Here is a 14,707-nt window from a genome sequence, read left to right as displayed (position 1 = left end):
GTTGGGAGAGCCTGAATCTGACTTTCCAGGTGTTGCAAGCTTAGAAATGTTTAGTTCAGCCCTGCCATGACTTGCTGGGACCTCAGCCAACATCTTCTCCCTGGTCTCTTCCCTCCCAGAGCCAGATTTCAATGGATGGGAAGGCACTTAATGCAGGGCCTGGCAGGAGCCGGTGTGTGCTGCAGGGAAGGTGCTGGGGCCGCCCTGTCTCCCAGGAGGTGGTGGGACCGGCGAAGACTTTACTTCCAAACGTGGCAGAGCCAGGGGAGAGCCTTTAAGAGGACATCTGCTCTACCCCCTGGTGCAGAGACCCCTCAACCCAGAGGAGGAGAGGGGCAATCCCAGATCACCCAGTGAGCCAAGCTGGCCAGACCACTACCACTGGCATTAGGGGTATCCCCTGCCCATGACTGCCACCAGGGTGAACCAGATGCTGGGGTCCCCTTGGTAAAGGGCAGTGTCCGCTCTGGACTCAGAGTCACCCCTGTAACATCATACAGCTGAATGGAGACGAGAGTCAGGCTTAAAATAGCTAAATAAATCTTTAATATTTCTAATTGCAAATGTACAGAAATTGCACAGCCACACAGAGTCTTAGAACACCAACAGCTTCCTCTGTACATTATTACATAGTTAAAAGTCACAGCTGGAGGGAGGAGCTCCAGCCAGACTCCAACGTCTGCATTTTTCCTTTTCACATACTTACAAAAGAGGGGAGCTGGGATGCGGGGGCTTTGTGGCTGAGTGTGTAGAAAAGAGAGGGGCTGTTTCCCTGGAAATTCTGGCTCCTGCAGTTGGGCGGGGCGCAGGGGGAAGTGTACTTGGGGGCAGATGCTCTGGGGGACCGGGGCATGTGGAGCTGTAGCCTCGGTCCTCCACCCCCACTTTCTGGGCAGTCCGAAAGAGTCCTCGCTGACAGGAGGTTTGGCAGTTTCCATCACCCAGAACATGGAAGTTAAGCAAAAAAGTCAGGCCTCTGTGCTGGCAGGGAAGGATGTGGCTTTCTCCAGCAGAGGCTGAGTGTTGGTGACCAGGTGGCCCCGGGACTGTGTTCTTCCTCAGCAGGGACTATCCTTCCCTCCAGGACCTCAGGTAACCCCAGCCCTGGCTGCAGGCAGGGCCCAGCTCCCGGGAAGTCAACTTCTCTGTGGCCCGGGCAGGAGCCCACACTGACTGGCCCAGTGAAGACACCCCAGCAGCCCCTAACCAGATGGCAGCTGCAACGCCAACACATAAATGCCACAGGCAGGGAAAACACAACCCCAGACCCCAAGCCTCTTCCTCCTGCCCAATACTGTTCTCTAGATTAAGAAATAAAATAAAAACCCTTGGGAGAGCAGCAGTCCCGGCCAGCCCTCGGCAGCACCAGGACCAAAGGATATGTACAACCATTAGGTGAGATAGTTACATTACAGTCAAACACCAAGAACATTTACAAAATCGGCAGACTTGCAGTTAAGATAAAAATCTGTGAAGAGTCTGTACACTTTTACAGTTTTTGCACTAGGTAAATAAGGCTCTCGGCCTGAGAGCTCACCCACCCCCTCAAGGGCAGCTGGCACCGGCCACAGCGGGCAGCCTTCAGCCCGCCTGTCCAGGCCCTGGGAGCCTCCCCGTATTGCTAAGGGGGGCTCTGTCCGAGGTCACTCTACGAGGCAGCGGTGGGAAGGGATTGGGGGGAGGAGGGCAGGGCTCACTGGGCAGTGGGAGGATGAGACTGGAGCCAGGCCCTGCCTGTGTGGCCGCACTGGTCTCAGGCACGCAGGTGCAGGGGTGGGGGCAAGACAGGGGAGTGGGGCAGGAAGGGGTGGGGGCAGGGCCTCTGCTCCCGCCTCCCATCTTCCTGAGGTCTGTGGCCCTTGGCGGCCCAGCACTCCCTCCAGCAGCATCTGTCTCCAGCCTAACTGAATTGTAGGTTACATCTAAGAGCTCCTTCCCAGAGCAGCCGCTGTCACCTGTCCCCGAGCTCAGGGTGGACGCAGTATGGCTCTGGGCCACCCCTCCAGCACATCCACCCTTCAGGTGGGGCCTCTGCGGCACATTCCAGCTGCAGGGGCAGAGAGGTGGTTCCTGCAGCTCGCCCTGCCCTGGCTCTGCTGGCAAAGGCCCCGCTCCCACCCTTGTTACCCAGGGCCTGCGCTCGGAATCTGCAGGGGCTGGGAACAGACAGGGGCCAAGAGAGACCCGAGCTCCTGCTCATCTGTTTTGAAAGGGGGGGGAGGGGCAGATAAGCTACAGAACAGCCTAGAGCTGAGGAAAACCAGCCCCAGCTGTGGGGTGCGCCCCTCCCCTGTGTGCAGCGCCTGGGTCCTTGGCTGGGGGCCGGGAAGGGTGAGGAGGAGGCCGGCCGCACACACGGGGCCGGGTGCAGGCTGCTGCTGTCTTGGAGAGGGAGCAAGTCTAACATCCTCCAGGGCCGCTATTTCCCATGCAGTGCGCACGCTCAACTTAAAAGGCCCCTGCGTTCCAGCAAGCGAGCAAGCGGGCTTTTGTTTCTAATGCATACTGTGAAAGGAAAAAAAATCACAGTTATCCACCTTCTCAGGGCCTGCAGGCATTAGAATCTTTTTTTAAACCATCACTCAGAGGAAGGATCACCTTTTCTCTCAGGGTGAGCACGAGGTGGCACTCCCTACAGGGCCACTGTGGCCTGGGTGTGCTGGGCCCCAGGAGAAGGCAGATACAGTGCTCAGGGCAATCTGGCTGGCTCAGCCCAGATCTTTGGCTTCCGGAAGCCCTCGAGCATCAGCCTAGGCCTGTGTGGGAAGTGTGGGAAGCTGTGGGTCCTCCCCACAGGGACAAGAGCCCAGAAGAAAAAGCCGTGGCCCTCACTGGGTCTATCTGGCAATACAACTAAGGCAGGGCAGAAGGTGGCAGGTGGCGCTCTGGGACAGGTTTGAAGGGGGTCGGTGGGTAGGAATCGTCAGTTCCTCACAGCCAGGAAGGTCCCTATAGGCTGCATGCAGTGGCAGGCGCTTCGGATGGAGACAGGCAGGGGACACCGGACTCCTGCCCTGTGTCCTCCCCATTGTCTTCCTGCCTGCCAACCCATCCACCAAGTGCCCGATCCCACAGGACAGGGCCTGGCTGCCAGGGAGTCCTGGGTCCCCCAGGGAGGCGAGGGGAAGCCACAGGTGTAGGCCCCTAGCCCTTGAATCCCCACTCCAGGAAGCCCCCTCCCTGGCACGGGTGTGGGGACACATGCACTCAGCCAGATCCAGGAGGACAAGGACACACCACATTCAGGAACCGACAGACATGTTTTTGGCAGGACCCCTGCCCCACCAGGCTGTCCCCCACTCCCCAGCGTGCAGTCTCTTCTGCCTGCACCCCACAGGGAGCGGCTGGTGACCTCGCCTCACGCTGCTTCAGTCTCTGGCGGCTCCCTCTGTGGCCGCCTCCTGGACAGCGGCGGGGAGGGGAGGCTCGGCCTCCTGACACCCGCACTGGGGCTGCAACCGTGGGTGCCTCCCCCGGCAGAGACCCTGCCCTTGGCCAACATAGTCCCCCTCTCCTTGGGTAGCTTCCTCCCTCTCAGGCAGGTTAACAATTGCTGCTGTTTCTGAACTCGCCGTTCTCAGTAATCTGCAATTTGGTGGGGTTGGTGGGGGAGATGCCGTTACGGGCTTGCATGCTGTACCTCTCTTTGAGCTGGGTCAGGGCGCTCATGAGGCGGGCATTGGCGGCATCCAGCGAGGCAATGCGCTTCTCCTGTGGACAACGGGGGTGTAAGGTGGGTCATGGGACAGGCTCCTGGGCCCAAGGGAGCATCAGGAGAGCTGGGAAGGGGGAGGCCTGCAGCTGCGGAGGGCAGACAGGCCCCAGGCTAAGAGCGGCTGGCAGGAGAAGGCAGCAGAGGCTCTGCAGCATCCTGGACGCAGCCTCGCCACCTGCTTCTCATCCCGAACGGAGCAGTTCTAGTGCCGTCTATGGGGTGCCTGAGGCCCCTAGAGCAGGCAACCTTGCTCACACGTGGCACGTGACACACCAGAGGTCACGGCTCCTGGTCTGTGCAGTTTACAAGTCTGAGCAAGGCCCAGCCTACTCCTGGGCGAGTGAAAGGAAAGGGTGCAGTCCTGAGTAAAGGGGGCTGGGGCCAGAGTGCCTCTCATGCCTCCTCTCAGTGCAGCTTGAATGCCATAGCTGTAAAGGAGAGCCCCACTGCTCCCTGTGACCAGCCGGCATCACTCCCACCCCCACTTCCCTCCTGGTAGCTTCCATTCTTTGGTCAGCACTTCTGGTAAAAGACAATACCCACCAGGAGCCCCGGCAGGGGAGAAGCTGTCTCTCTCCTTTAACAGTCTGTCCTAGTAAGCTTGGGGCCCACTAAGACCACAGGTCTGGCTTCTCAGGGCAGAGAAGTTTCTGGTTTCTTATTCCACTCGGTGTCTGCAGTGAGGTATAACTGAGGATGGAGAGGCTAAAGTCACCCCTTCCTAATCCCAGGCCCTTTAACTCTTGTGGCTGACCAAAGGGCCAGAGCCCCTACCTGGGCATCAATGATCTTCTGTTTGGAGTCCACAGCTGCTTGCATCTCTGCGTGGTCCTTCTTCAGTTCCTCCTCCACGGACATCAACCTATAGCCAGAGACAGGGACAGTCAGGCTGGCACTGGAGGGAGCAGAGGGGGGGAGGGTGTGGGAAGAGGGAACACACTAGGAGGGCCCTTCCTCGGGTCAGACTTGCCTCCATACTTGCCTGGGGCAGAGGCCCTCCAGCTGACTCCCAGCAACTGACACTGCTAGGCCTGCTCCTTCCTCACCTCGGCACCCTACAGCGACTGCTCCTGACGCCTCAGAGCCCCTGGGCTGCCCCTTCCCAATGTTCTTCCGGGAGCCAAGATGGGCGGGAATGGGTGTTAGGTCTTCAAAACCCCCAGAGCTAGCCAAGTGGTAGAAAGACGAAGGTCCTGAAAGGCTCTAGAACTTTCTCCACCCTGCCCCTGCCATCTTCACAAAGCTGTGCAGGCTCTGCACAGGGCACTCGAGGTACCAAGATGAATGAACTCTAGTCCTTTCCCTCAAGGAGCTACAGGGCAGGAGGAATGAGTAACTAACTACACCCTGTACACAGCAGCCTCGCTAGCGGAAGGTTCAGGTCCCTGGAACAACAAGCTGGAAATGGTGACCTTTCCTGGACGGTGGGCTGGGGGGTGGGTTGCACATCGGAAGGACACATCTGAAGAACAGTTGTGCAGGCAGGACAATGGGCAGAGGCTGGGAGGACCCACCTGAAGACGCTCAGTGGGCAGGAGGCTGGCTCCGCCCTGCTGCTCCCTCCCTGTGAGTCCTCCTGGCACCACCTGGCTGGTTCCTGAGATACTCCCGCTACTGGGCACTCCCACCTTCCCAGTCTCCTTTGGTTTTGGGACTCCATCTGGGTCTGCCTGTCTCCCAGATGCCTTGTCCTGTCTGCTGTGGACACAGGGGTGCCACAGGGCACTGGCCTCAGCCTCCCTTCTCCCCGCTCTGCGCACTCCTCTCCTCTCGGATGAGCCCGTCCACTCCCAAGCCTTCTCTCCATCCCTGCCCTCATGACTCCTCCAGCCCACAGCAGCCGCCGCACACTGGGCAAGCACCGGCCCACGCACAGCAGGCGCACGGGGAGCCACAGTGGCGGGGCTGGTTCTGCATGGGACTGTAATGGGGGCAGCTGGCCAGCAGTTCAGGAAGCACTGACCAGGAGGAGCGGAGGCGGGGGGACCCTCCGGAGCAGGTTCCCCAGTACAGGAAGGTACCACTCTGAGAAAAGCCTGTGTTGGGGGTGGGGGAGGGTATTAGTTTTGTTAAGGAAAATTAGATTGGAAGGAGATTGTATTTACCCTCTTGTCTTAAAAACAAACAGGGCCGGGCATGGTGGCTCACACCTATAATCTCAGCACATTGGAAGGCCAAGGAGGGAGGATCACTTGAGGCTGGGAGTTAGAGGCCACCCTGGGTACATGGCGAGACCCCATCTCTTTAATAAAAACCGGAAAAACAAACAAACAAACAAACAAACAAACTAGAAAACTGGACACAATACAGGCAATGCAGTACAATAATTTCTAAGAGAAGAAAAACCAACGAGGTGAGCCCAGTGAATGGCCTGGAAGCAGAGGGAAGGTGGAGTCGGCAGCCTCACTGAGCTGAGGAGTCAGCAAGGTCGGGAAGGTCAAGGTGTGGGATTTGCAGGGCAGACAGCCAGAGAGGAGGAACAGGCAGAGAGAAACTCCACACAGCTCCCAACTGGGGTTCCCCTTGTGTCTCTGACAATATCTGCATGCAGATGAGAAATTACCAGGCGAGGCAAGAACCATTAGAGAGGAGTACACAAAACGATCCCAGAAGCAGCTCACGTTGTACCAGCGAGAGTGGAGTGACACAATAACACTGGGAATAACACTTTCCGCAGAAGGAAACCACCTCACCAGCAGGGCCACGTTAGGCTGAGACTAAGTGTCTGCAGGACGCAGCCTAAGAAAGCTTAAAAGGAAATCCCGAGAGGATTAAACTGATTCCGAGTAACCTCAGTGTCTCCTAGAACAAAGCCCCAAAAAACGATTAAAAGGAACACAAAAACATCTAGCACCTAAGATTCACAATGCCTGACATCCAACCAAAAATTACCAAATACACAGAGAAGTAGAAACATTCATAAGCAAGAGGAAAATTAATCAGTAAAAGCAGACTCAAATGTCACAGAGGATAGAATTAGACAAGGACATGAAAACAACAAAGTATTATATATACATTCTACAGGTTTCATAAAATAGTATAATATACTCTACGTTTCAGAAAATAGAAGTAAAAGCACAATGAGAATTAAAACAGATGGAATTTAAAGCAAAATGAAATTCTGAGAGGTGAAAAAATATAATTATCTGCAGTGAAAAAAATACTAGATCAGATTAACAGCAGTTTACACACTGAAGAAGAAATAATTAGCAAACTTGAAGACATAGTCACAGAAACTACCAAAGACAAAAAAAAACCAGGAAAAAAATGAAGAAAGAAAACAACAGAGCATCAGTGAGATACGGACAATATGAGTCAGCCTAACACACGTGTGCTAGGAATCCCAGAGGAAGACAGGGAGAAGGTGGGACTGCAGACATCCAAATCCAGGACCCAAGAAACCAGAAGAAAACTACACCGATGAACATCACAATCAAACTACTGATAACCAGAGATTAAGTGGGGGAAAAGTATCTTATAAATAGCCAGGAAAAACAGATAACATAAAGTACAGAGGAACAAAGACAATGACAGACCCCCTGTCATTACAGCCTCAGGCTAAGGGCCAAATCTGGACCTTTGCCTGTTTTTGTAAATGGCCACCTCACACAAAGAGTTCTGCTATAACAGCAGAGTTGAACAGTTGCAATAGAGACATATGGCCTACAAGGCCTAAAATAGTTTTGATCTGCTCCTTTACAGAAAGTTTGCCAATCCCTGCCCTAGAGCGACAAAGAGATATAGCTAATAAGTCAATAGGAGACGAAAGGGAAACATAAAAAAAATACTCAGTCCAAAAGAAGGCAGGAAAAAAAGAACAGATGGTACAAACAGGTAACAAGGCAAACATTTAAACATATCAATAATTACATTAAATGTAAATTGTCAAAACACTCCAATTAAAGGCAGAACCATTTAGACAAAATCAAGATCCAATAGTATGGTGCCTGTAAAACAAACTCACTTCATATATAGATGGGTGCTATGCTCTGAATGTTTGCGTCACCCTCTACATTCATATGCTGACACTTAACCCCTAAGGTGATTATCTTAATAGACAGGGTTTTTGAGAGGTGATTACATCATGTGGACTTTGCCTTCAAAAATGGGATCAGTGCTTTCATGTTACAGAAGGGGCCCAAGGGAGCTTGTTCACACCTTCCGCAAAGTGAGAACACAGCAACAGCACGCTCAAATATGACGCAGAGAGTCCTCACTATACACTGAATCTGCTGGCATCTTGATGTTAGACTTCAGAACTGAGGGCAATACACTTTGTGTTGTTTATAAATTACCCAGTCTAGGGTTCTTCTTGTAGCAGCCTGAATGGACTAAGACAATGAGTTAAAGGCATAAGGATGAAAAAAGATATACCATACTAACATGAATCAAAAGGAAGTTGGGGCGGCTATTTTATATCAGACAAGGGAGATTTCAGAGCAAAGAATATTCTAAGGGATAAAGAAGGTGATTTTATAATGACAAAGAAATTACTTCAACAACAGTACGTAAGGAGCCTAAATGTGTACGCACCTAAGAATAGTTTCAGCGTACATAAAGCAAACACCAGTTGAAATGAAAGGAGAAACAGAAAAGCCAGTAAGGATACAGAATACTTGAACACTATCTACCTGACACTTGTATTACGGAGGAAATATACCAGGATTGATTAGTAGAAATAAACGTGTTAAGCAAGCCTCTGAATTCAGAACATGCACACCTCAGAGAATAAACACGTGGATGAGGTAGTTAAATTGAAAGGCGTTTCCCATTCTTGGAAACACACACAGGTGAGCCAAGAGCAGAGCTAGGGATCAAGTGAACAGCAGGTTTCTAGTCCCCCTGGTTCCACTCATGTTAACTATTTTACAATGAACAAACCTACAAGTAAATGAAGCAAACAACAGTAAGGAACAGAGAAACAGGTGGTCTAAACAGAAGGAATCTGGGAAGGGCTTATGCCATGGACGAAGCATGGAGCAGAGGCCTTCATGGCTCTCACACCTTCTTGGTCTGTCCAGCTGATGGGGTCTTAGACCAGGCCAATTCAAACAAGACATAAACCCACACTGTCTCTCCTCCTGCACCTGGTATTACTAAGCTCCATGACTGGGACCCTGTGGGTTGACTGCACTCTGCCTGGCGTAGGGATGCCCTACCCATAGGCAGAGACAGAGAGATGGAGGCGTCAACATGGGGCCTGACATAAACCTTCAATAAAGATGAGAGTCAGCATTAAAACCAGATGTCCCTCTGAAGCCCTTCCCCCGATAACCCAGGCCCCTTAAAACTCAGCATATCAAGACTGGCAGCATCCCCCACTCAAACCACTCCTCTCAACAGTTCCCAGCTAAGTAACTGGCACCCTGATAGGCCCACACTCAGACACTCTTTGGAGGAATCTGGGGGCTATGCTGTGTCTTCCACCTTCGCTTACTATACATAACTGATGCTCATTCCCACTTTTCTTACCCTGTATTGGGTCCTGTCTTTCCTGGTACCTCCTAATCCAGCTTCTCAACACCCCTGAGAGTGCTTACTAGATGGTGTAGCTTCTTGCAGGGGCTCAGGCTCATCAGGACCCAGCCATGACTGGTCCAGCCTCATCCCCAGCTCTGCATTCTGTGCGGGCTGCTCACCCTCCAGGCCACCTCCTGCCTCCAGGTCTGTGCTCACGCTGCTCCCACTGCCCAGCCACTCTCTTCCCTCCTCAATGCACTCTCAGCTCATCCTTCAGATGCTCACCCCCACCAGGGGCCTCCTTGAAGGCAGCGATGGCTGCCCTGTCTGTGCCTGTGTCCAGGCCAGGCAGGTGTGGGCCCCACCTGCTGATGATGCCCTTCATCTGGATATCCTTGTCCTCCTGCTGCCGCCGCAGCCGCTCCTCGCCCTCCTCCAGCCGTGCCTGGTACTCCAGCACCAGCTTCTGTGTGGTCTCCTCCTGGCACTTGAACAGGGTCTCATACTCCTCCAGCTTCTTGGTGGAGATTCGCAGCTTGTCCTGCAGCACCGCCAGGTCCTGCCAGAGGGGCAGCATCCACGGGCACAGCACCCAGGACACAGAGAGCACAGCCTTGTCAACCCGAGTGGGAGGAAAGGTAGGAGGGAGCCCCATTCGGAAGCCCCCCGTGACTGTGACCCGCCCACTTCACACAGCACCCAGGACACAGAGAGCACAGCCTTGTCAACCCGAGTGGGAGGAAAGGTAGGAGGGAGCCCCACTCGGAAGGCCCCAGTGACTGTGACCTGCCCACTTCACACAGCAACGAGACGCCCAAGGAGCCCTGCCAGCAGGAGCTGCAGCAAGATGCGTGCCTGTGCCCCACCCAGGGGTCTCCACTCCAAGCTCCCAGCCTGACCTGTATGGCTACAGCAGGGATGAAGACTCAAACCCAAATCCCAGGAGTGAGGGTGTAACTAGGGCTTTGAGCTTTTTATGACAAAGGTTAAAGAACCTTTGGATATATGAAAGACATGTGACAGCACCCTGAGAGTGGGAGCTCTGCAGGAGGGGAAACTGAGGCCCAGACAAGGTGACCATGTCACATGAAGAGCAACTGACCAGCAGGGTAAGATCCCAGCTTCCCAGCCTCTGTTTGAATCTAAAGCCAGGGGGTGGCAGTGGCATGAAGAAACGAGGAAAGAATTGAAAGGCAGGTGGTCCAGGCTCTGGATCCACCTCAGCCCAGCACAGACCCCAGCCATCAGGGCGGAGCAGGGTTGTGGATGAGGCTGGGAAGCAGTGTGGCTGCACAGAGGAGCCAGGTGCTCTGTGCCGAGGGAGGCAAGGCCAACACCGGGATCGAGCGGGGCCAGATGTCATGAGGACACAGGGACACAAGGAGCCTGGAGTGACGCCAGGCCTCCTCCCTCCCCAGCCAAACTCTGGCTCTGGGAGCCCTGTGTTCTCTGTCCCCTGTCCCCTGCTCCCCCTTCATGTAACTATGGTGAAAGCAGGTGGATGTAGCAGACCAGGGATGGCGGCAGAGGCAGGATGCAGCATGGAGATGGGCCTTGCCTGAGGCCGGGGAGGAGGAGTTCTGCCGTTCTGACCCCAACACCCTTGCTCGAGAGGCTGCCACACGCTTTCCTGGGGTCTGAAGGGGCGACAGCATCCAGAGGGGGGTGAAGAAGCGCCTGCCATTCAGGGGCCTGCACTGGTTCCTCCGTCTACCTGGACTGTGGCCCCAGCAGGAAACAAAATCTACCCCTGGATCCAGAGCAGGTGCCACAGCTGGAAGGCTTGGGAGACCAACGAAGCATCCCCCCGCCCTGGCAGATGCTAGATGTGTGTGGCAGAATGGGACTTTGATTTTTAGAAAAGATTCTTTTCCCAGGGGAAGAAAACATCTCAATGGCAGCCTGACCCCACCCCCCCATGCTGGTAACTGCTGTTCCTTTCCCAGGCCCTGGTGGAGACCAGAGTGGAGAAGAGCCAGGCTGTGGGCAGGCACAAGCCCCTGGGGCCGGGCTGGGGTCGCTCTCCCACCCATCTTGGGGACCCATGTCTCTACCTCCTCAGGTACTAGGCTCCCTCAGAGGGACTCTATATACCTCTTAGGCACCCTCAGCCCTCAAGCCCCAGGTCCTTAGAAGCTCAGCTGCCTCGGTTTCCCGGGCTGAGGAGCCTTCCCAGAGGTCCCAGGAGTATGGATTGAAGACAATTCCCTGGTGATTCCAATCTGCAGATGGGAAGACTCAGGTCTAAGCTGCTAATCCATCCCTCTTATTGCTTTTCTTCCAGACCCCACTGACTGCTGCCCTCACGGGGAACAGGGGCTCAGGGAGGATGGACCCTTCACAAGGACAGCAGCACCCCTTACTGGAGGACCTGGGGGAGAGACTCCTACCAGCTGCTGCCGGGAGGCAGCCCCGCCCTGCCCCAAGCTGCCAGGGTCCAGCTTTACCTTTTCTGCTTGGCTGAGCTCGTCCTTACTCCTTAGCCTATCCCTGTGGGGGGGGTCTGGGCCCAGGCCCTCGTCTTCTAATAACTGCGCGTTCATGGTCAAGAGCCAAGCGGCTGTGCGGTCCAGGGCATTGGGGCTCACGGGTGAAGGGCCCTACAATAAAACACAGCTGTGAGGGGCTGGAGAGAGGTGGAGGGCAAGGAGAGGGGCAGGAGTGGCCCAGGTGAGCCACAAGGACAAGCAGCTCTGGGGCATGGTGGGAAGGGAGGGGACCTCCAGCTGACTGAGTGCCTACTGAGGCAGTCCCCACCTGGGAACACTCTCTCTCAGAAGGCAGCTGGAGGCAGAGCCGACAGCCCAGGTGGCGTCCTGGGCACCACACTCTGTTGCCAAGGGACAGCGAGTGACCCTGCCACAGCGGGGGCTGGAGCAGGCTGTGCTGAGAGGGGGGCAGGGCCAGGCTGGGTGGTCAGCCCAAGGCACCTCCATTCTAGGTACCACTTGCAGCCATTGGGTGACAGGGCTGTCCATCCTCCAGGTGGTTGTCCCCAGAGGCCTGTCCAGCCTGTGGAAACATTTTGGGAGGGGAGTGTGGGACCAGAGTGGGGTAGGACGACTCCTACTTTGGGTGGGGGCTTCGACAGGCTTGGAACTGAAGATGAACGCACTCTCCTCCTCTCTCTCTGACCCCAGCCTGCCCCTAGGGGAACTGACAGGGGGGCCTGGAGTTCTCTAAGGCCACAGTGTCCCTGGTTCACACGATTCAGGTAGGAGCCAGGGGGAGGGAGAGGGTGGCGCATGTGGCAGGCTGGTGGGATGCGATGGCAGCTGGGTGCGGGCGGAGGTGAAATGACCGAGAGGAGGAGCATGGTATGGGGTGTGACAGCCCCACTGGGCCTGAGTGCCCAGCCCTGCCCTCTGACTAGTGGCACTGACCTGTTTGTGCACTGCCCGTGGCTTCAGTTCTGGGCTGTCCCCCTTGGAGGAAGAGGACTGCTGCCTCAGCCGGGCACTGGGGCCCGCCCAATCAGGTGAGGCCGACGCCAGGGTTCCGCTTGAGGGTCTTGGATACTGCAGGGTGCTCAGCAGGTTAGGGGGTGTCCGGCCGCGGGGGGCAGGAGGTGGCGGTGGGGGCGGGGGCGGAGGCTGGTCGATCCTCCTCTGGGGGCCGGCACTGTTCTGTCGTGGCACCGTGGGCTGCCCGCCCTTTTCAGTCAGTGACATCTGTCGCCGCGCCAGCTCACCAGGCCGCCGAGCCAGCTCCTCTGCGGCAGCGCTGAAACTTCCCAGCTTGGCAGCAGCTGCCAGCTCTTCGCTGTTGCTGTGTGAGCTCAGGGAGCTGTGGCCCTCAGAGCCTGAGTCGCCAAGGCCACGGGGCGACAGCGGCAGGCCAGCCGCCATCTGGTACACAGGGTTCTGGAAGGAGAGCGGTGCCAACAGCTGGGGCCGGCCTGGCGCGCCCTCGGAGGTGCCTGGTGTGGTTGGTGTCTGGCCTGCCCGCCGCACTGTGGCCAGCCCTGCCAGGCTCACCGGGGTTGCCCGGGCTGGCCACCCAGCCACCAGCTGAGCTGCAGGTGCCTGCCCATCTGTGGGGAGGACGTCGGGGCCCACCGGGGAGCCTGCCTCCCCGTCCAGCGCGCGGGTGTCCTGGAGGTCCACCATGGAGAGGCTCTTGCCACCGTTGGCCATCTGAAGATCAGGCTCGTTGGCTTCCGAGTAACTCGAGCTGCGGGCAGGTGAGGGCTGGACCCCGGAGGACCTTGTGACAAAAAACAAGTCCTTGTTTTCGGGGGTTGGAGACGGTAACCGGGTGAAATCTATCAGACTGCAGGGAGACAAGCACACACAGGGAAAGAAGGGGAAAAGAAGAACTGTGAGTGCAGCCACGGCGGGTCCAAACCCACAGCACCCGCCAACCTGCTGGGGCCTGGCAGCCCGAGCCGGCGCTGGGGAGGTGGATGCGCTTGGGTGGCAGGAGTGGGAGAGTCCAGGGACCAGAGGCTGAGGCGGCTGCTCCTGCACAGAACCTCTTCTCTAGGGGCCAGCACTGCACATTTCAGGCCGCGCTGCCTGGCAGACCCTTTCTCTGCTCAGCTGCATCTTGGGACAATGGGTGCTGAGGCCTGGGCTGCTCTGGAAAACTCCTCCTTAGCTAAGCCCTAGGCCACAGCTCAGTGGCTCTCTACTATCCACGGATCCTGCATTGAGAACTCCAACTTCAGAGCCACTGGGTTCCCTATGCCTCTTCCCTCTTGTTCCTCATCAGAATGGTAACTAAAGTGGGAGCCCGGAGAAACCTCCTCTTGCCCAGCCTCCTGCTGCCGCTCCCTTGTTTGACTGGCAGGCGGGGGCTGGAGTTCCTGGCAAAAACAAGGAATGAGAGCAGGCTCTGTGGAGAGCATGGCTTGGGGGAGGGCTGCACTTGTCCTGGCCTCTTCCTCACTCTAGGCTTTTCTCTGGCCTCTCCCTGGCCCCTCCCTAGAAGCCGGCTCCTTGGAAGAAAGCATAACTGTGGTGGGGGCCCTGGGGGGCTTTGGAGAGAAGAATGTGGGAGGGGGGACTGGAGGCAGTGAGGACTTGGGGGGCTGGATACGGCTTGGAATGGTGAATGGGTTGGCTTCGCCTCAGATGGAGAGGAAGCGCCCCTCCCGGAGATGGACAGTCGTAGCCACTCAGGGCTGCAGTGCTCGTGGGCAGTGGGAGCTGGCTAGAGCAGTACATGAGCTGGGAGAGACGGAGAGCAGCAGGGGCCTGCCTGCCCAGGCCACACACCAGGTCAGTCTCCTCACAACTGATGGGCCTGGCCACCTCTCAGCCTCTCAAGGGCTGTGCCCACCCCACCCCTCAAACCCTTGGCACGTGGCTCTACTTGGCCTCGCTTGGCACATTCACTGAACAGACCCAACGCAAGACTCAGTGGGCCTGCATCTCTGGCCCCTTGTGGGCTCCCCCAACCCCAGGTTCCCGATCTCAGCAGCTTCTTGATCTCAGCACCCTCTCCTGCTTAAAACTGCCCTGCCACCGCCTCACGGAGATCACACTCCCAACTCTGCTGCTGCAGCCTCGGCCTCACACGCTGAGCTAA

General features: G+C 56.3%; 1 protein-coding gene across 12 annotated transcripts in view; it reads right to left on the bottom strand.

Annotated features, from left to right (window-relative positions):
* Window positions 1–523: 523 nt before the first annotated feature.
* LOC108285860 (DAB2 interacting protein) overlaps window positions 524–14,707 on the bottom strand; it is a 213,462-nt gene continuing 199,278 nt past the window's right edge. For 7 of the 12 annotated variants that reach the window (XM_017503329.2, XM_037729521.1, XM_037729524.1 and 4 more), the window contains 5 exons: window positions 12,559–13,447; window positions 11,623–11,775; window positions 9,541–9,734; window positions 4,490–4,577; window positions 524–3,711 (listed from right to left, as the gene is read on the bottom strand). In XM_017503329.2, the coding sequence (XP_017358818.1) occupies window positions 3,544–3,711; window positions 4,490–4,577; window positions 9,541–9,734; window positions 11,623–11,775; window positions 12,559–13,447 (1,492 nt within the window). In that variant the 3' untranslated portion in view covers window positions 524–3,543. The remainder of the gene's footprint in view (window positions 3,712–4,489; window positions 4,578–9,540; window positions 9,735–11,622; window positions 11,776–12,558; window positions 13,448–14,707) is intronic. The other 5 variants (XM_017503334.2, XM_017503331.1, XM_017503332.1 and 2 more) reach the window with 4 other exon arrangements.

Source organism: Cebus imitator, unplaced genomic scaffold, assembly GCF_001604975.1.
Source record: "Cebus imitator isolate Cc_AM_T3 unplaced genomic scaffold, Cebus_imitator-1.0 Scaffold309, whole genome shotgun sequence".
Taxonomy (NCBI): domain Eukaryota; kingdom Metazoa; phylum Chordata; class Mammalia; order Primates; family Cebidae; genus Cebus; species Cebus imitator.
The sequence above is the reverse complement of the archived record's forward strand: the minus strand, read 5'-3'. Positions and strand labels throughout refer to the sequence as shown.